The sequence below is a fragment of the Schistocerca serialis genome, chromosome 10, assembly GCF_023864345.2.
Source record: "Schistocerca serialis cubense isolate TAMUIC-IGC-003099 chromosome 10, iqSchSeri2.2, whole genome shotgun sequence".
Classification (NCBI taxonomy): Eukaryota; Metazoa; Arthropoda; class Insecta; order Orthoptera; family Acrididae; genus Schistocerca; species Schistocerca serialis.
The window spans coordinates 208545507-208567939 of NC_064647.1; the positions used below are offsets into that span (position 1 = coordinate 208545507).

The 22433-nt window shown below is 44.5% G+C and overlaps 1 protein-coding gene across 1 annotated transcript in view; it reads right to left on the minus strand.

Moving 5' to 3' along the window:
- Window positions 1-1029: 1029 nt before the first annotated feature.
- The window catches only part of LOC126424999 (uncharacterized), a 35330-nt gene continuing 13926 nt past the window's right edge, over window positions 1030-22433 (minus strand). The window contains exons 3-6 of the mRNA XM_050087898.1: window positions 18741-18876; window positions 15518-15603; window positions 7390-7543; window positions 1030-2842 (exon numbers count right to left, since the gene is read on the minus strand). Of these exons, the coding sequence (XP_049943855.1) occupies window positions 2751-2842; window positions 7390-7543; window positions 15518-15603; window positions 18741-18876 (468 nt within the window). The 3' untranslated portion in view covers window positions 1030-2750. The remainder of the gene's footprint in view (window positions 2843-7389; window positions 7544-15517; window positions 15604-18740; window positions 18877-22433) is intronic.

Genomic DNA, 22433 nt, shown 5'->3' on the forward strand with positions numbered 1-22433 from the left:
AGTGTTTCACGGCTGAAATAGTCCTTCATGCTGTGCTAGCTAGCTCTTCTTCCACCTCTAAAACTTTTCAGCAAAACTATTCAGTGAATAACACGCAAAAACAGCCTGGATCGATCTAGCAAGAACAAAGTAATTTTGATGCCCTCTGGAATTATAGTGAATACTGGTGCTTGTTTCACGTATACTATCTGAGTTCTGAAACTCAAGCGTCAAGTATACCATGGTTCCCCTTTCTCCAAGCAAACTATTCTTTGCGGGTAGGTTTTTCCTGTTTTAGCTTTGGGTGCTTTATCTCACATAGAAGTATGTTTCTTCATAGGCTATTCATCTGAATACTGAGTACTCGTATTTAAAGAATTCAGTGCTAAATTGTTTTCTCATGTGTTTGCTGTGGAAGCAGCTGGCACAGCTGAGGCCAATTGTACACTTTTTTTTGTAACGTGTCTTTTAACTATGTGGCAAAATTTAAGACCTAGCAAGATATTAATTTAACATTTACTCCAAGTGCAGCCGAACGCAGCAAACCACGTGGGTCAACTGAAACGATGCCCAGGCGCCGAACAAAGACCAGGAAAACCGGGGGTGAGTGGGCGGGACTTGTTCCGGGTGAAATCGTGGCGCTAACGATTCCTGTCTTAAGGTGGAGAGTGCTGCGTGATAGGTGGGAGAAGGAAACACAGCTGGCGGCGGATAAGTAGGTACCTAATACGTGACACACCACTGCAGTGTCACGTTGTGGACCCGTGGCGGGCGCGAGCAAACCAGCGTTGAGTATAACGGGCCCTGGTGGCGAGGAATCCTTAGCGCCAGGGTTTCACACGGAACAAGTCCCGCCCACTCACCCCCGGTTTTCCCGGTCTTTGTTCGGCGCCTGGGCATCGTTTCAGTTGACCCACGTGGTTTGCCGCGTTCGGCTGCACTTGGAGCGAATGTTAAATTAATATCTTGGCGGTTGTTTAGGGAAGGGCCTTGCACTATGGATAGGTGTGGAGGGGGGTGAATGGGCGGGACTTGTTCCAGGTGAAATCCTAGCACTAAGGGAATGTCCTTAAGACCCCGTCCTCGTGACATTACAGTTCCTCTACTCGCGCAGCCAGCGCTGTAAATATCGCTGCTGCAAATCGAAAGCCAAGGAGATCAGCGGCACGCATCACTATGTACACAGTGAGTGGATGCCACAGATGAACCTAGTAGGTATGGTACCAGAGATGACGTGACACCTCTGCTACGAGACACACTGTCTTGATTTCTCAGTGTGATGGTAGCGTCCTGTACGATCAGGAAGCGTGACTGTTACAAATCACATTGCAATTAGCACACAACTATAGAAGAAATGGTCAGGTGATCGTGTTCACGTGTATTTTAAAGAGCTGGTCATTATCATTCCGTTTACCACTTCACAGGTTCAAAACACATACACGTGATGAAATGTGTACTGCAGAGGTGAAACACTTTGCTTTTACCACGAGAGAACGGACCCTACCGGTGTCTCTGGAACGATTATCTACAGTGTCAAACTTGAATCTGCGAATTGGAAAAGCCATATGTCCCAGAAAGTAAATTCTTCACGAGACACGATGAAGTACTTTACTGCACAACCGGTGTCGTTGAGGTACCTTGCAGCAATTGACTCCAGGGTAAAACAATATACACCTTTACAACATACGTTAGCCATCGACTGTGGCCAGTAATCTAACTTTAATGTACTGGAGATTTTGCACCTGTACTGTTCTGTTTGCAGCTGAAAGATTGTATTGTGCAAGTTTATATTATTCATATACATTGTCGCAGTACAAGATTGTATTATGAGCATACAGGTTTATTCATAATCTACCCCAAACGCAACCACAAGCAAAATACAGCAAAGTAGACAGTAGTGGGAATGCTGCATCTTTATCTTGTCCATACTTCACTGACCACTAGCAGTTACTATCATAAAATAATTTCTGCTCATCAGGTATGTATTGCAGTATTTTCTTAACATCGTCCAGTTTGTTTTTTATTTTTACTGGAACAAGACCACACTAAATGCTTTATTATATCGACAATGCCCATTCTCTGACTCAGTACCTTCCTAAGGACCACTTCTGTTGCTGGAACGTGACCCCCTGTTGTAGCAAACGATGCATACAGATATAAAGATCATTTATCTCTGATTGTCTTAATTTGGGAAAAAAAGTGGGCATGATTCATTTTTCAACTCATCGATTAGTTAGGTTTTAAATATTCATGGGGCTCTATATTTTCTAGATCAACTTCACTGATAATGATCACAAATATTTTACACCCGACAGACACGTCGTTTGATGTTGATGTGTGCAGTATGTAAGTAATATCATGTTTCTTCTCTAGTGTAGCCAACGTTTTCTTACGTTATTGTGATAGGTATAGATATTTCTGTTTTTTATATTATGTACCAGATACTACTGATTAAGATCTGTATGCCCGAATTCCGATTTGCAAATAGATAGCCTCCTCTACATGCCTTTTATCAAAGTTGTGAACATTAAAACTGTAATGTATCCACAGAGGTTTCAGAATGCACGAGATGACTTGCTGTAGTTCCCTTAAGCAACTTTTGTGTAGCCACGCCTTTGGGCAGAAGACTTTGTTGCGAGTTCATGCTTCGGCGCGGCTGATGCAGCGCAGTGTGTTCTTGTGTGGCCAAAGAAGCTGGAAACATTTGCAGCAGTCGGTCGCTGTTGAAACGACATGAGTGAAGACGTGGAGACCTAGGTAGGGTGTTTCCCTCAGACTGCCCGGTTGGAACTGGTGGGCACCAGCTCACCCCTCAGGTACCTGTACAGGCTGTACACCACCAGGATGAAGTACACACTCACACCTGCAACAGAAAAATAGTCTTAGGATACTGGCCCTGCTTGAAAGACATAACATATGGTGTCTCTCAAGGTTCAATATTGGCACCATTAAGGTTCAAGGAACTCCAATCAAGACAGTGACAGGACAGCTGATGTTTGACAGCAAAGGGGTGATGTAACCCTGCAGACTGCAGTCCATGTAAATAACGACCCTCTTAAGACAACCATCTACATCTACATTTATACTCTGCAAGCCACCCTACGGAGTGTGGCGGAGGGCACTTTACGTGCCACTGTCATTACGTCCCATTTCTGTTCCAGTCGCGTATGGTTCGCGGGAAGAACGATGTCTGAAAGCCTCCGTGCGCGCTCGAATCTCACTAATTTTACATTCGTGATCGCCACGGGAGGTATAAGTAGGGGGAAGCAATATATTCGATACCTCATCCAGAAACGCACCCTCTCGAAACCTGGCGAGCAAGCTACACCGCGATACAGAGCGCCTCTCTTGCAGAGTCTGCCACTTGAGTTTGCTAAACATCTCCGTAACGCTATCACGGTTACCAAATAACCCTGTGACGAAACGCGCCGCTCTTCTTTGGATCTTCTCTATCTCTTCCGTCAACCCGATCTGGTACGGATCCCACACTGATGAGCAATACTCAAGTATAGGTCGAACGAGTGTTTTGTAAGCCACCCCCTTTGTTGATGAACTATATTTTCTAAGGACTCTCCCAATGAATCTCAACCTGGTACCCGCCTTACCAACAATTAATTTTATATGATCATTCCACTTCCAATCGTTCCGCACGCATACTCCCAGATATTTTACAGAAGTAACTGCTACCAGTGTTTGTTCTGCTATCATGTAATCATACAATAAAGGACTCTTCTTTCTATGTATTCGCAATACATTACATTTGTCTATGTTAAGGGTCAGTTGCCACTCCCTGCACCAAGTACCTATCCGCTGCAGATCTTCCTGCATTTCGCTGCAATTTTCTAATGCTGCAACTTCTCTGTATACTACAGCATCATCCGCGAAAAGCCGCATGGAACTTCCGACACTATCTACTAGGTCATTTATATATATTGTGAAAAGCAATGGTCCCATAACACTCCCCTGTGGTACGCCAGAGGTTACTTTAACGTCTGTAGACGTCTCTCCATTGATAACAACATGCTGTGTTCTGTTTGCTAAAAATTCCTCAATCCAACCACACAGCTGGTCTGATATTCCGTAGGCTCTTACTTTGTTTATCAAGCGACAGTGCGGAACTGTATCGAACGCCTTCCGGAAGTCAAGGAAAATGACATCTACCTGGGAGCCTGTATGTAATATTTTCTGGGTCTCATGAACAAATAAAGCGAGTTGGGTCTCACACGATCGCTGTTTCCGGAATCCATGTTGATTCCTACAGAGTAGATTCTGGGTTTCCAAATCATCATTGAGTGTCCCCCAAGGCTCAATACTGGAACCACTATGGCTCAAAACACTCCAGATAAGACAGTGACACCATTGTGATGGCTTATAATATGTACGTCTATACTGAGAAAATGTAGGGTACTTTGGGTAAGAATATTATTTTAAATTACAAAGAAATGAATACACCTAGCTGCATACAGGCGTTGATATAAGTCAACAGGGACACTTGAAAATGTGTGCCCCGACCGGGACTCGAAATTGGGACCTCCTGCTTACATGGCAGACGCTCTATCCATCTTTTTTTTTTGGTTTTTTGTTTTTCTTCGATATAGTTCGTTGCGTTTGGTCTGGGCGGACGTCACAAGACATCCGTTCAAGTTGATCGTTGATTCCTTGACTCTGTTTTTTTTTTTTTTTTTTTTTTTTTTTGTTACAGAGAGCACGCAGCCCTCTGACCGAACACGCTGAACTACCTTGCCGGCGTCCATCTGAGCCACCGAGCACACAGAGGATAGTGCGACTGTAGGGACTTATCTCTGGCACGCCTCGCGTGAGATTCCCATCTTATTGTCGCGCACTATATTCATAGTGCCCCTGGCCATTATACTAATTACTCGCGGCTTTTTACCGATTCCCGTAAAAGTGCTGGCACTGTTTGTGCACCTACACAGGAGAAGATGGTCAAATGGCTGGTGAGGTTTATATATATGGTATCTATTCTTATAGTTAAGGCTCACCAGCCATTTGACCATCTTCTCCTGTGTAGATGCACAAACAGTGCCAGCACTCTTACGGGAATCGGCAAAAGTCCGCGAGTAGTCAGTATAATGGGCAGGGGCAATAAGAATATAGTGCGGGACAGTAAGTTGGGAATGTGGTTCTCACGGGAGGCGTGCCAGAGATAAGTCTCTGCAGTCGCACTATCCTTTGTGTCCTCGGTGGCTCAGATGGATAGAGCGTCTGCCATGTAAGCAGGAGATCCCAGGTTCGAATCCCGGTCAGACCACACATTTTCAACTGTCCCCCTTCACTTATATCAACGCCTGTATACAGCTAGGGGTATTCATTTCATTGTAATTTAAAATAATACTGTTACCCAAAGTACCCTACATTTTCTCAGTATACACACACACACACACACACATATATATATATATATATATATATATATATATATATATATATATATATATATATATATATATATATATGGTATCTGTTCTTTCGGACATACACACACACACACACACACACACACACACATTAGTTACATGCAGATTCAGTAATTGCCAGATACACAAAGTACTATCAACATACTGAGCCTCGAGGGACACAAAAGGTATTTTTCTGAAATGGGTCGTTATTTACGACTGCAGGGGTGCAGCAAATAGCTCTGAGCACTATGGGACTTAACTTCAGAGGTCATCAGTTCCGTAGACTTCGAACTACTTAAACCTAACTAACCTAAGGACATCACACACATCCATTGCCGACGCTGGATTCGAACCTGCGACCGTAGCGGTCGCGCACTTCGAGACTGTAGCGCCTAGAACCACCTGGCCACTGCGACCGGCGCAGGGGTGCACCATCCCTTTTCTGTCGTCATTCCACTATATCGCTAATGGTTGTCCAGATAGGCAACTGCGGATAGGTTTCATGTACACTCCTGGAAATGGAAAAAAGAACACATTGACACCGGTGTGTCAGACCCACCATACTTGCTCCGGACACTGCGAGAGGGCTGTACAAGCAATGATCACACGCACGGCACAGCGGACACACCAGGAACCGCGGTGTTGGCCGTCGAATGGCGCTAGCTGCGCAGCATTTGTGCACCGCCACCGTCAGTGTCAGCCAGTTTGCCGTGGCATACGGAGCTCCATCGCAGTCTTTAACACTGGTAGCATGCCGCGACAGCGTGGACGTGAACCGTATGTGCAATTGACGGACTTTTAGCGAGGGCGTATAGTGGGCATGCGGGAGGCCGGGTGGACGTACCGCCGAATTGCTCAACACGTGGGGCGTGAGGTCTCCACAGTACATCGATGTTGTCGCCACTGGTCGGCGGAAGGTGCACGTGCCCGTCGACCTGGGACCGGACCGCAGCGACGCACGGATGCACGCCAAGACCGTAGGATCCTACGCAGTGCCGTAGGGGACCGCACCGCCACTTCCCAGCAAATTAGGGACACTGTTGCTCCTGGGGTATCGGCGAGGACCATTCGCAACCGTCTCCATGAAGCTGGGCTACGGTCCCGCACACCGTTAGGCCGTCTTCCGCTCACGCCCCAACATCGTGCAGCCCGCCTCCAGTGGTGTCGCGACAGGCGTGAATGGAGGGACGAATGGAGACGTGTCGTCTTCAGCGATGAGAGTCGCTTCTGCCTTGGTGCCAATGATGGTCGTATGCGTGTTTGGCGCCGTGCAGGTGAGCGCCACAATCAGGACTGCATACGACCGAGGCACACAGGGCCAACACCCGGCATCATGGTGTGGGGAGCGATCTCCTACACTGGCCGTACACCACTGGTGATCGTCGAGGGGACACTGAATAGTGCACGGTACATCCAAACCGACATCGAACCCATCGTTCTACCATTCCTAGACCGGCAAGGGAATTTGCTGTTCCAACAGGACAATGCACGTCCGCATGTATCCCGTGCCACCCAACGTGCTCTAGAAGGTGTAAGTCAACTACCCTGGCCAGCAAGATCTCCGGATCTGTCCCCCATTGAGCATGTTTGGGACTGGATGAAGCGTCGTCTCACGCGGTCTACACGTCCAGCACGAACGCTGGTCCAACTGAGGCGCCAGGTGGAAATGGCATGGCAAGCCGTTCCACAGGACTACATCCAGCATCTCTACGATCGTCTCCATGGGAGAATAGCAGCCTGCATTGCTGCGAAAGGTGGATATACACTGTACTAGTGCCGACATTGTGCATGCTCTGTTGCCTGTGTCTATGTGCCTGTGGTTCTGTCAGTGTGATCATGTGATGTATCTGACCCCAGGAATGTGTCAATAAAGTTTCCCCTTCCTGGGACAATGAATTCACGGTGTTCTTATTTCAATTTCCAGGAGTGTATTTTTCCGTCTGCAGTTTTTGGTGCTGGAAGACGTGTGACGCGGTCCGTGGTTACGCACCTGCACGCACCAGCAGCACGAAGACGCTGACGGTGGACCTCTGCAGCTGGCCCTCCATGTAGCTGAGGACGGCGAAGGCCAGCGCCAGCAGGGCCCACACGGGCAGCACCACCATCTGCTCCACCACCCACGGCAGCACCAGGCCGGGCTTGTCCTGCCAAAAGCCACAAGTAGCTGCACCAGCGTCAGCACCAACATGAGCTACAGCTTCAAAAACGACGATTCAAGTTTGAATTCCATGTCTGCTACCAGCTAATCGTTACTCCTCATCTGTGGAGGCAGCAGAGGATCAAGTAGGTAAAAAGACGAGGGCTAGTAGAAATTCCTGGGTAACAGAAGAAATATTGAATTTTATTGATGAAAGAAGAAAATATAAAAATGCAGTAAATGAAGCAGGCAAAAAGGAATACAAACGTCTCATAAATGAGATCGACAGGAAGTGCAAAATGGCTAAGCAGGCATGGCTAGAGGACAAATGTAAGGATATGGAGGCTTATCTCCTGTAGGCTGTAGATACAGCCTACAGGAAAGTTAAAGAGACCTTTGGAGAAAAGAGAGCCACTTGTATGAATATCAAGAGCTCAGATGGAAACCCAGTTCCAAGCAAAGAAGGGAAAGCAGAAAGATCGAAGGAGTATATAGATGGTCTATACAAGGGCGATGTACTTGAGGACAATATTATGGAAATGGAAGAGGGTGTAGATGAAATGGGAGATACGATACTGCGTGAAGAGTTTGACAGAGCACTGAAAGACCTGAGTCGAAACAAGGCCCCGGGAGTAGACAACATTCCATTAGAACGACTGACGGTCTTGAGAGAGCCAGTCCTGACAAAACTCTTCCATCTGGTGAGCAAGATGTATGAGACAGGCGAAATACCCTCAGACTTCAAGAAGAATATAATAATTCCAATCCCAAAGAAAGCAGGTGTTGACACATGTGAAAATTACCGAACTATCAGTTGAATAAGTCACAGCTGCAAAATACTAACGCGAATTATTTACAGACGAATGGAAAAACTGGTAGAAGCCGACCTCGGGGAAGATCAGTTTGGATTCCGTAGAAATGTTGGAACACGTGAGGCAATACTGACCTTACGACTTATCTTAGAAGAAAGATTAAGGAAAGGCAAACCTACGTTTCTAGCATTTGTAGACTTAGAGAAAGCTTTTGACAATGTTGACTGGAATACTCTCTTTCAAATTCTAAAGGTGGCAGGGGTAAAATACAGGGAGCGAAATGCTATTTACGAATTGTACACAAACCAGATGGCAGTTATCATACTCGAGGGGCATGAAAGGAAAGCAGTGGTTGGGAAGGGAGTGAGACAGGGTTGTAGCCTCTCCCCGACGCTATTCATTCGGTGTATTGAGCAAGCAGTAGAGGAAACAAAAGAAAAATTCAGAGTAGGTATTAAAATCCACGGAGAAGAAATAAAAACTTTGAGGTTCGCCGATGACATTGTAATTCTGTCAGAGACAGCAAAGGACTTGGAAGAAGAGTTGAACGGAATGGACAGTGTCTTGAAAGGAGGATATAAGATGAACATCAACAAAAGCAAAACGAGGATAATGGAATGTAGTCGAATTAAGTCGGGTGATGGTGAGGGGATTAGATTAGGAAATGAGACACTTAAAGTACTAAAGGAGTTTTGCTATTTAGGGAGTAAAATAACTGATGATGGTCGAAGTAGAGAGGATATAAAGTGTAGACTGGCAATGGCAAGGAAAGCGTTTCTGAAGAAATGAAATTTGTTAACATCGAGTATAGATTTAAGTGTCAGGAAGTCGTTTCTGAAAGTATTTGTATGGAAGTGAAACATGGACGATAAATAGTTTAGACAAGAAGAGAATAGAAGCTTTCGACATGTGGTGCTACAGAAGAATGCTGAAGATTAGATGGGTAGATCACATAACTAATGAGGAGGTATTGAATAGAATTTGGGAGAAGAGGAATTTGTGGCACAACTTGACTAGAAGAAGGGATCGGTTGGTAGGGCATATTCTGAGGCATCAAGGGATCACCAATTTAGTATTGGAGGGCAGCGTGGAGGGTAAAAATCGTAGAGGGAGACCAAAAGATTCAGAAGGATGTAGGCTGCAGTAGGTACTGGGAGATGAAGAACCTTGCACAGGATAGAGTAGCATGGAGAGTTGCATCAAACCAGTCTCAGGACTGAAGACCACAACAACAACATGTGGTGTTGATGGAATACAAAACAGAATTATGAAAAGTTGTTCCAACTTGATAAGTGATGTCCTTAGTGATGTATGCAATGCATCAGTGACGCAGGGAATTTTTCCAGACAGGCTAAAATATGTAATTGTTAAACCTCATCATAACAAAGGTGATAAGACAGACTTAAACCATTGTCATATGAATACGGTGTCCAAAGGAACGGACACCATTGGTGATCCTGCAGCTCTCGAGGGAGAAAATTACAGTAAAATCCAGACCTTTGAAGCGGCTTGCAGCGTTGATAAATATCAGTGGGGACAGTTGAAAATGTGTGCCCCGACTGGGACCCAAACACTGAATCTCCTGTTTACATGGCAGACGCTCTATCCGACTGTGTGTAGTGTGTGGTCAGAAAGTAGGAAATGTGAGTCTCACGGAAAGCGTGCCAGGGGGATGTCTCTGCAGTCGCACTATCCTCTGTGTCCTCGATGGCTCAGTCGGATAGAGCGTCTGCCATGTAAGCGGCAGATCCTGGGTTCAGGTCCCAGTCGGGACACACATTTTCAACTGCCCCCGTTGATATTTATCAACGCCTGTAAGCAGCTACAAACGTCTAGAATTCACTGTAATTTCAAGGGCTATTATCGTCTAATATTCTCGTTGACATCTTTTTTCAAATTATTCGAAAAAGTAAAGTGCTCAAGAGCAGTCTCACACCTAAGGGGAAACGATTTACTTAGCATATCACTGCTTCCACAAGAGCTCCTTGACTGGCATGGTGCTTGTATATTCACTCATGAAATAGTACAAGCATTAAATAATGAAACATCGCGAGCTGGAATTTGTTGTGATATTTCCATTAGATTTGACTCCGTTGGAAAAACTCAAGTTTTATGGAACTTATAGCTCTATGCACAGCTTGTTTGAATCATGTTGATCAAACAGAATGCATAAGGTCATGTCCAATAATTCAGAAAATGCCCGAAGGGCAGAAAATTTTAGTGATGGGGTATATCAGCAAGGGGTCCAACCTATTCCTTATGTAAGTGAATGACCTCCCACTTAACATTCAACAAGCAGAATTGGTACTTATTGCAGACGACACTAGAGTTATAATAAACCTCGTTAGAGAGAAAGCAACAGAAGAGATGCAGAATGACATGTTACAAAGAATTATAAAGTTGATCATAGACAATAGACTCCCCCTAATTTTTTAAAAATACGCCCTATATTCAGTTCTGTACAAAAAATCGTGTGTAGAAGCAAAACAAATTTTCGTTATTATTTACTTATTTTAGCGCGCTGAAGAAACGATATAATTGTCGTCTGATACAATCATAAGCCATGGCGACAGACACATGCAATTTTACAGATTTTCGCACTCAGGTTGCCATGTAAATAATCACTTATTTAGTTACATAATCGAAGAAAGCGTTTCACACAAAAACGTTGATCGAAATACTATATCACGTTTACAACGTCATAATGGTGACGTGGAAGCTCTTCCCAAGGAAAACAACACAGACCTCCTGGACAGTTTTAATGTAAAAGAATTCGTCTTTTCTACGGAAATTACATTGGAGGTAAGCCCCATTTGCAAGTGCACAGGGGCGCTTGAAACTGAAACGGCAAACGGTCTGGAAAACAGCTCGAAAACAGATGTAAAACTGGGAGTGTCCTCAAAACGTTTAGAAAACTATTCTAATTTTTCAAGGCCACAATGAATTCTTCGAAACTCGAGTTTCGTTTAACACCAGTCAGCTTAGGGGAAATAACGGTGTTTTTTGATCATGCTTTGTCCCGTCCACGATGCTTTCTAAATGCATCCCCATCGAATCAGAAATAAGGTATGTGTCACCTTGTAACGTCTTATTGTGGGCAGTGTGTATTCGAGTCCATTTACAATTTGAAGCATGCAATCATTTCCGGATGTTCTAATTTTCGTTCCTTCTCAATTACACAACAGTGGGTTCAAATCGAAAAAATCCTTCCAGGCATGGCCCTTGACTTAACCAACGTATTTTTCAGTAATACGTAACGTCTCCATAGACTTTGTTCAGTTCAGGCAAAACGTGTTGCAACTGATGATGTAATAATACATGCGATTTCATAAACTTTACTGTTCTTACAACTAATTTCATCACGTTTCCACGCCTGCAAGTTTAGCACAAAAATTTCTTGATGTGAAGGACAGTGAGCGCCATCTGTTGGCGGCTGTAACTTTTTGCTCTTTCATAGGCAAGTAAAACGTTAAATTCTGTCTGTATGGTGTTGTAGTGTTGCCCGTAGAAAATGTTTAGGACCCGTCGGTAATTTGTATAATTGTTGTTGTTGTTGTGGTCTTCAGTCCTGAGATTGGTTTGATGCAGCTCTCCATGCTTCTCTATCCTATGCAAGCTTCTTCATCTCCCAGTACCTACTGCAACCTACATCCTTCTGAATCTGTTTAGTGTATTCATCTCTCGGTCTCCCTCTACGATTTTTACCATCCACGCTGCCCTCCAATACTAAATTGCTGATCCCTTGATGTCTCAGAACATGTCCTACCAACCGATCCCTTCTTCTAGTCAAGTTGTGCCACAAACTTCTCTTCTCCCCAATCCTATTCAATACCTCCTCATTAGTTACGTGATCTACCCACCTTATCTTCAGCATTCTTCTGTAACACCACATTTCGAAAGCTTCTATTCTCTTCTTGTCCAAACTAGTTATCGTCCATGTTTCACTTCCATACATGGCTACACTCCATACAAATACTTTCAGAAACGACTTCCTGACACTTAAATCTATACTCGATGTTAACAAATTTCTCTTCTTCAGAAACGATTTCCTTGCCATTGCCAGTCTACATTTTATATCCTCTCTACTTCGACCATCATCAGTTATTTTACTCCCTAAATAGCAAAACTCCTTTACTACTTTAAGTGTCTCATTTCCTAATCTAATTCCCTTAGCATCACCCGACTTAATTCGACTACATTCCATTATCCTTGTTTTGCTTTTGTTGATGTTCATCTTATATCCTCCTTTCAAGACACTGTCCATTCCGTTCAACTGCTCTTCCAAGTCCTTTGCTGTCTCTGACAGAATTACAATGTCATCGGCGAACCTCAAAGTTTTTACTTCTTCTCCATGAATTTTAATACCTACTCCGAATTTTTCTTTTGTTTCCTTTACTGCTTGCTCAATATACAGATTGAATAACATCGGGGAGAGGCTACAACCCTGTCTCACTCCTTTCCCAACCACTGCTTCCCTTTCATGCCCCTCGACTCTTATAACTGCCATCTGATTTCTGTACAAATTGTTAATAGCCTTTCGCTCCCTGTATTTTATACCTGCCACCTTCAGAATTTGAAAGAGAGTATTCCAGTCAACATTGTCAAAAGCTTTCTTTAAGTCTACAAATGCTAGAAACGTAGGTTTGCCTTTCCTTAATCTTTCTTCTAAGATAAGTCGTAAGGTCAGTGTTGCCTCACGTGTTCCAACATTTCTACGGAATCCAAACTGATCTTCTCCGAGGTCCGCTTCTACCAGTTTTTCCATTCGTCTGTAAAGAATTCGCGTTAGTATTTTGCAGCTGTGACTTATTAAACTGATAGTTCGGTAATTTTCACATCTGTCAACACCTGCTTCCTTTGGGATTGGAATTATTATATTCTTCTTGAAGTCTATTTGTATAATAGATGTTGAGAATTCTCCTTCTTCCCTTGCATTGTTCCTATCCATTTTAAACTCTTGTAACGATAGATCGCTAGGCTGGCTCTTTGTGCGCAGATAGTCACTGGACCTGTGTACTTCTTTTTTACCACGAACAAATGACGAAGAGTATACAGTGGTGACGCTACAATTCTGCTAATTATATCGTGCCAACCGAACACTGCCTGCCGCAAAACCAAATCAAATGTCGTGGTGTTCCGTGTACTTCTGAGGAGGACCGAGCAAAGGCGAAACACGCCGAGCCTCGGCCGCACGCATGCAACACTTCATTCTCGCGTGCAGTTTTGCATGCCGCGAGTGGCCTTGTCCTACATACACTACTGGCCATTAAAATTGCTACACCAAGAAGAACTGCAGATGATAAACGGGTATTCGTTGGACAAAAATATTATACTAGAACTGACATGTGATTACATTTTCACGCAATTCTGGTGCATAGATCCTGAGAAATCAGTACCCAGAACAACCACCTCTGGCCGCAATAACGGCCTTAATACGCCTGGGCATTGAGTTAAACAGAGCATGGATGGCGTGTACAGGTACAGCTGCCCATGAAGCTTCAACACGATACCACAGTTCATCAAGAGTAGTGACTGGCGTATTGTGACGAGCCAGTTGCTCGGCCACCATTGACCAGACGTTTTAGATTGGTGAGAGCTGGAGAATGTGCTGGCCAGGGCAACAGTCCAACATTTTCTGTATCCGAAAAGGCCCGTACACGACCTGCAACATGCGGTCGTGCATTATCCTGCTGAAATGTAGGGTTTCGCAGGGATCGAATGAAAGGTGGAGGCACGGGTCGTAACACATCTGAAATGTAACGTCCACTGTTCAGAGTGCCGTCAATGCGAACAAGAGGTGACCGAGACGTGTAACCAATGGCACCCCATACCATCACGCCGGGTGATAGGCTAGTATGGCGAAGACGAATACACACTTCCAAAGTGCGTTCACCGCGATGTTGCCAAACACGGATGCGACCATCATGATGCTGTAAACAGAACCTGGATTCATCTGAATAAATGACGCTTTGCCATTCGTGCACCCAGGTTCGTCGTTGAGTACACCATCGCATGCGCTCCTGTCTGTGATGCAGCTTCAAGAGTAACCGCAGCCATGGTCTTCGAGCTGATAGTCAATGCTGCTGCAAACGTCGTCGAACTGTTCGTGCAGATGGTTGTTGTCTTGCAAACGTCCCCATCTGTTGACTCAGGGATCGAGACGTGGCTGCACGATCCGTTACAGCCATGCGGAGAAGATGCCTGTCATATCGACTGCTAGTGATACGAGGCCGTTTGGATCCAGCACGGCGTTCCGTATTACCCTCGTGAACCCACCGATTTCATATTCTGCTAACAGTCATTGGATCTGGACCAACGCGAGCAGCAATGTGGCGATACGATAAACCGCAATCGCGATAGGCTACAATCCGACCTTTATCAAAGTCGGAAACGTGATGGTACGCATTTCTCCTCTTTACACGAGGCATCACAACAACGATTCACCAGGCAACGTCGGTCAACTGCTGTTTGTGTATGAGAAATCGGTTGGAAACTTTCATGTGAGCACGTTGTAGGTGTCGCCACCGGCGCCAACTTTGTGTGAATGCTCTGAAAAGCTACTCATTTGCATATCACAGCATCTTCTTCCTGTCGGTCAAATTTCGCGTCTGTCGCACGTCATCTTCGTCGTGTAGCAAGTTTAATGGCCAGTAGTGTATTATCACTTACGTAACAGTATTGCGTTACATCGAAAATGTTCATTTTAAGCTTAACACAATTTTAATTTCAGTAGCAGCAGATATGACTTCTGTTCACAGCCACTAGGTCCGTAATGAATGGCTTACTCAAAAACGCGTTTCCATAAAGAAGCAAGAAAGAGTAGTGACGTACCAGCCACATCTAGTTCACTAGAGACAGAGCACAATCTCGGAATGTTTCAAGGATGGGGAAGTAAATTAGCCATGCCCTTTCAAACGTACCAGCCCAGATTTTACCTCGAGAGATTTAGGGATGGTTCGATGGGGACTTGAACCGTCATCCTTCCGAATTCGGGCCCTGTGTGTTTCTAGAGAGAAGGCACCCAAGGTGTACAACCTGTGCTGCACTATGCCACGTGTCACTTAGGCAGGCTCTGTGGCACTGTTGAACTAAAGAGCTGGTTTACTGGGTATGGATGCAGAAACGACGACGAGCTCTAAGCAGTGCTTGTTGACATTAGAAACACTCACCTGGCGAGCGCCGAAGATGAGCATGGTGGAGCAGATGCCATCCACTACCGCCATGGCGGTGATCCCGTAGAAGGTGGCTCTGAGGACTGTGGAAAGGAAAAGTCTCAGAATGAGGTAGTCGTTGTAGGCTGGAGGACAAAGACAAGACAACTTGAATAACGATAAGCACTCTAGACAAGAAATTAGTCACCCTCGAGATACATTAGCCCAATATCGTCTAGCACCACCTCTAGCTTTGATAATTGCATCACTTAAGGAAAAGAGTCCATCGCTTCAGGTTTCGGATATCCAGCTTACGCCACTCATTGATCATTAGATCACGGACAGCTACCACATTGCAGGGATGTCGATTGCTATGTGTCGCACAGTTTTCCAAACTGTTCTAAACCAGAGTAATGGCGAAGACCAGTTGATGTGTGGTAGTGTGCCTGAATGTCCACCAAACCAGGAATGCATGTGTGCAGACCTGTGAACATGGCTGTTGTCATCGTGGAGAGCTAGAAGCATGGACAGCAGTTAGTCAGTGAAACATCTGGTTTCATTTTCGCAGTAATTTGAACTCCTTGTTCCAAGCGAGACATGAGAAACACCCCACATCATCATACAATGTCCAGTCACATAAATGTGGTCAACTGTCAAAAGCCTAAATTGATACCTTTTTTGCTATTGTGAGACATCCACGAAGAGAGTCATCGAAATTCTGGAAGGTACCGACAGTGATGTGGAGCCATAATGACTCCAGTGCCATCACCAGCTGCACAGGTTTCGCAGCTCGGGATGCGTGGGTCAAACAGTCCGAACGAGGAGGTCCCATAGATTCTCGATTGGGTTTGAATCTGGGGAGTTTTATGGCCACGGAAACTGTTAACTGATTCTGCTGCCCTTCGAATCACGTAGGTTCTGGGATGGGGACCGACGAGCTCTTGAATGGTTCTGAGCTCTATGGGACTTAACATCTATGGTCATCAGTCCCCTAGAACTTAGAACTACTTAAACATAACTAACCTAAGGACATCACACAACACCCAGTCATCACGAGGCAGAGAAAATTCCTGACCCCGCCGGGAATCGAACCCGGGCGCGGGAAGCGAGAACGCTACCGCACGACCACGAGCTGCGGACACCGACGAGCTCTGACACCACATTCAACCACATCGTAGGTGTGTTCGATCGGGTTCAGATTGGGTGAGTTGGGAGGCCAGCACATCAACTGTAACTCGGGACTGTGTTGGAACTACTGCGTCACACTCCTGGCCTTGTGACAATGGGCATTATGTGGTCGAAAAATGTCACTACCGACGGGAAACACGATCTTCATGAAGGGGTGTACATAGTCAGCAACAAGTGTACGATACTCGCTGGCCGTCATGGTTCCTTGAACGAGCTCCACTGGACTCATGCGTGCCCACGAGAATGTTCCCCTGAGCATAATGGAGCCGCCGCCAGCTTGTCTCTGTCCTGCAGTACAGGTTCAAGCAACTATTCCCCTGGAAGACGTCAGGTTCGCGTTCTCCCATCGACATGATGGAGAACGTATCGGGATTCATCAGACCATGCAACGCTCTGCCACTGCGCCAACGTCCAGTGCCAATGGTCGCCGGCCGCTATGACCGAGCGGTTCTGGGCGCTTCAGTCCGGAACCACGCGGTTGCTACGGTCGCAGTTCGAATCCTGCCTCGGGCATGGATGTGTGTGATGTCCTTAGGTTAGTGAGGTTTAAGTACGAGGGGCGTTCAGAAAGTAAGCTCCGATCGGTCGCGAAATGGAAACGACTATGAAAATCCGATAAAGCTTTGCACAGATGTGTTGGGTAGTGTCTCTAGTATAACCCCAGTTAGCATCACGTCGCTCTTCTCATTTCTGAGCTCGCAGTGAGTGCGTAAAGATGTCTAGAAAATAGTGTCTGCCGCCAAGTACGAGGGCCTGGTGAGAAATTTCGCCTGAAGCTATGCAGCTAACATTACATAACTGTCGTGCTGTTTCGTCTTCACGACAATTCTCAGCCGCATTCTGCAGGGGCAATGAAGATGCTCCTGCATCGTTTTCAAATGGAAATGTTAGATTACCCACAATACAGTCCGCAATTGTCTCCCCCTGAGTTTCATCTCTGGTCACATGAACCGCTGTCTTTGAAGACAACATTTTGACACAGACAACGAGGTGTAGGCCAGCGTGGAGAATTGGCGGAAAGCACTGGCGGCTGCCTTCTATGATGAGGCTATTGAAAAGTTGGTACAACGCTATGACAAAAGTCTAAGTCAGAACGGCGACTACGTAAAGAAGTAGCTGAAAGGTGTAGCTAATTGTTACAAGTAAAACATTTCTGATGTTCACTGTGGTTTCAATTTGGCAATCAATCGGAGCTTACTTTCTGAACAGGCCTCGTAGTTCTAAGTCTAGGTGACTGATGACCTCAGATGTTAAGTCCCATAGTGCTTAGAGTCATTTGAACCATTTAAACCAATGGTCACCTGCCCATTTCAGTCGTAGTTGCCAATGTTGTGGTGTTAACATTGGCACATGCATGGGTCGTCGGCTGCGGAGACCCAGCTTTAGGAGTGTTCAGTGCACTGTGTGTTCAGACATACTTGTATTCTGTCCAGCATTAAAGTCTGATGTCATTGCTAGCACAGTTCGCCGCTGTCCTGTTATACCAATCTGCCCACCTTACGATGCCCAGCAACTTCAATGAGGGGTGGCCACCCAGCCCCATAATTTCTGGACTTGGTTTTACCTTGACTTTGCTACATGTTGAAGACACTCACCCAAACACTCCTCGAACATCGTACAAGTCGTACAGTTTCCGAAATGCTCGTGCCGAGCCTCCAGGCCATCACAATCTGCCCTCGGTCAAACTCAGATAGCTCGCTAGTACTACTTGCCCCATGCATGTGTCTGCCTAGCAGCCATTCCTCGCCAGGTGATGCTGCAATCGCAGGGATGGGTATACATCGATAGTGGGTAGGTTGTCATAATGTTCTGGCTGACCAGTATGAAAACCACTCAAGATAACTCACACATTTAAGTGTAACATGTCTGCCAAAACAAATAATAAAAATTTAATTGCTAACTATGCATAATATTTATTCTTATCCACATGATGTAGCAACTAAGTATCAACTAATATAAAAAAATTAGTGCAGTTTAAAATGTATTAAATTGGCAGTCGTGATTACAGCTGTATCGTTGTGCGCCTCCACCCCAGTTGCAACGACTCACTCACCTGACAGCGTGATGTCATACATTTTCTGATTTTCTGAGTTCCATGAGCCACTGAAGTGTTGGTAAACATCGTCCATGTCTTGCTCCAGATTGCGCATTATCAGCGGTGCTCCCACAACGACCACCAGAGAGATCACCTGTTGCACAAACACACCCCTATATGAACGAAATTAAAGAACAACAGTATCTTAAGTGCTGAAAATAATCACTAAGGGAGTTCCACAGGGATCGATGTTAGGACCGGTATTGTTTAGGTTAGGAGTGTAAGAGCAGGTATTTCCATTGATTGCTAAGGACTGTGTACTGAACAACATTTCATCAGTGCTTACTTCGTCTGCAGACATAATGATAGCATTACGATCAGTACATTATTAGGTTGGTTAGTACAGGGTGAGTAATAGAACTATACAAAAGAAAACCTAAATAAGCTACAAACTACAGCATTAGCACACTTTATTAAATATGGAAACGTCACTACAGATATTCGGATTTGGGTTATGACATATTCGATATGCCTGTCATCATTAGCGATGATGTGTCGCAGACGAATAGCGAAATTCTTTACGACCCCCTGAAGTGTCGTAACATCGATGCTGTCGATGACCTCCTGAATGACTGTTTTCAGTTCAGTAACGGTCCTGGGGTTATTGCTGTAGACTTTCTTTTAAGTACAGTCCCAGAAAAAGCAGTCGCATGTGTTCAGATCCGGAGAATATGGCGGCCAATCGAGGCCCACTTCTGTGGCCTCTTGGTACCCCAGAGCCAGAATACGGTTCACAAAGCGCTACTCCAAGACATCAAACACTCTCCTGCTTCGATGGCGTCGAGCTCCGTCTTGCATGAATCACATCTGGTCGAAGCAGGACCACTATGGAGAATATAAACTTCCAAAACCTTCGCGTACGTTTCGGTAGTCACCATACCACCAAAGAATATCGCACCGATAATTCCGTGACCGGGCATTGCACACCACGCAGTCACCTGTTGAGGGTCGAGAGACTTCTCGATCGCGAAATACGGAATCTCAGTCCCCCAGTCAGTTGTTTACTGACGATCTCATCCAAATGAAAGTGAACTTCGTCGCTAAACCAAACCATACTAATTCCCATCATATACCGTGGCCAGCCGTGCAGTTTGAACGTCGTAACGCAACTGTTCAGAAGTTATGACGATATTATTTCGTGTAGTTCAGTAACCGTCACCCTGTATCTCCAAGTATGCATGGCACAAGGAAGCCATTAATGCTTATTTTCGCCAGGATAGCAGGTCAGGTATTCAGGTCTGTGTACTTGAATGTAAAGTGGATAGTCTATACTGACAGGTGTAGTCCATTTTGTACCGCAGTTAAGACCATCCGGGAAAATCAAGTAGTAAATTTTGTGATGTTTTTGCGAGAAGGCTGATAGATGCAGGAAGAAACAACAATTGACAGTTTGAAGTGGGTGAGTGTTAAGGCAGCGGTGTTCACAATATCTGTACCTATTCCCCTAACATCCTCTATACGAATAAAAGATCGTGTATGTAATGATCTAAAATGGTGATATTTGCAGAGGAAGCAAGTATTTTAATCAGATACATTAGGGAATTTTCAGCACGTGTAAATCTAATAAATGGACTGGTTTTCTGCAAAATAACTGCCACTCAGTATAGCACATGGCCTGACTACACATACGTGAGCGAAGATCGATAAATAAAAAAAATATTCTAAATTCTTGGGTGTCATTTTTATAAGAACCTGATCTGAAAGTCACTTGTTTCACATCTTCTTACTCATCCAAGTTCTGCAAATTCTGCACTGTAAATTATCGAGATGAATGTCAAAAATTTTAGTTAGTTTACATATTTTTATTCACCGTCTTGTGCCATCATATTGTGGGAGTCGAATTCCTTTGCTTTCCTCATTTCGTTAGCTTTCTAAAAGCATAACCTATAAGGGACGATCAAAAAGTTTTCGTTTGAGGGCGTTGCCGCAACGTAGCGCGACACCGATGGGGTTGTATAAGCACCGACATGCAAACAAGGGATTAGTGTGGCATTCGCGTCTTCTTGACGTGCGTGCGGTAAATGCGAAATAGTAAACTATGGGAATTATTACCAAATGCGTCCAAACACGATCAGCGTACTGCTCATCTTACACGGGTAGACATGCATCGGAGAATGAAGAATGTGTGAGGGGCAGCATGCCTGCTGAAAATCACCGTTGTGCAAAACTGCGTCTGGGGCTGCTGCTGCTTCCTGATAACGGATCTCCTCATCTCGCAAGTGTCGTAACGCAGGGGTTACGCCGGCTCTTGTAGGAGTCAATCGAACACACGCTCTATATAGTCCTGATCTCTTCCCATGAGATTACCACACATTCGATACATTAGAAAAGGCCTTTGTCAACGACACTTGTCGGACGACGATTTGCAACACGCATTTACGGACTTCTTCACGTAGCAACACACGGAGTTTCACCGAATGGATATCTTCAATCTGGTACGCCGGTGCTCACGGTGATTTTGCCTGATTGGCAGTCGAACGGAAGCTTTTTGATCGCCACTCTATATTCAGAGAATAAATAAAAGCATTAACTTTCTTGACCTGAAAATCTGCAATAGTAACAATAAACATCAATTTAGTATTTACAGAAAACCTACCACCACAGATGTCAGTATTGGCAACTCATCTTGCCACCCCCGCCAACAAAAAATGGCATATTTCAGAACGATGCTACACCGAATTAAAAAAAGTGCCAATGAGTGACACAATCCAACAAAATGAAATCAATATAATTAAAACAGTTGCTCATATAATGGATATAAACCCACAATAATAGAAAACCTCCACAACAAAATGCAGACAAAAACCACAGATCCACTTCACAGCAGTCACTCCAAGCCAAATCAGTGTGCCACTGAAGCCAAACCTAAATATGCTGCTCTTCCATACATAGGCCCACTTTCATACCAAATAGCAAACTTATTTAAAAAGAAGAAAAATATCACAATCAGCTTTTCCACAAATAATAAATTACAACAAAAAGTAATCCATGATGTAAATACCTCCAAGAATCCCTACCGTAAATCAGGAATATACAAACTCAAATGTGATGCATGCCAAAAATTCTACATTGGACAGACAGGCAGAAGTTTTGAAATAAGATACAAAGAACATATTGATGCTTTAAGACTAGGTAACTTGAACAAATCAGCATTTGCAGCCCATATTGCTGAAGAAAACCATTCAGTGGGAAACATTGAGGACAGCTTAAAAATTTTGCATCTAGCAGAAAAAGGAGCCACTATGAAAATATTAGAAGAATTAGAAATACACACACATACAAAAACAGCACCCCAGACTATATCCGTAATGAACAGAGTTAGCTAACACCCCTTTCCTGAAAAATTTCCAAAAATTACTTTCCAGCTTCCAAAGCAAATAATATTAGCACATCTATCTGCAGATCAAGTAGCAAATTTATATGTTACTATAATTCTCATGATGCTAAATGTAATTAAAAAATACTATTTTACCTATACAGTTTTATATATATAATTAATTTAACAATATCATCTCAAAAATTCAATGTCTCTGTACTAGCGTAAAAGGAATTACAGTTGCGTAAATGAATATATGATCCTTTCCAAACATAGGACATCATCGTCAAATGTTACGATATACCATAGCATCTGTGATACTCATATGTTTGTAA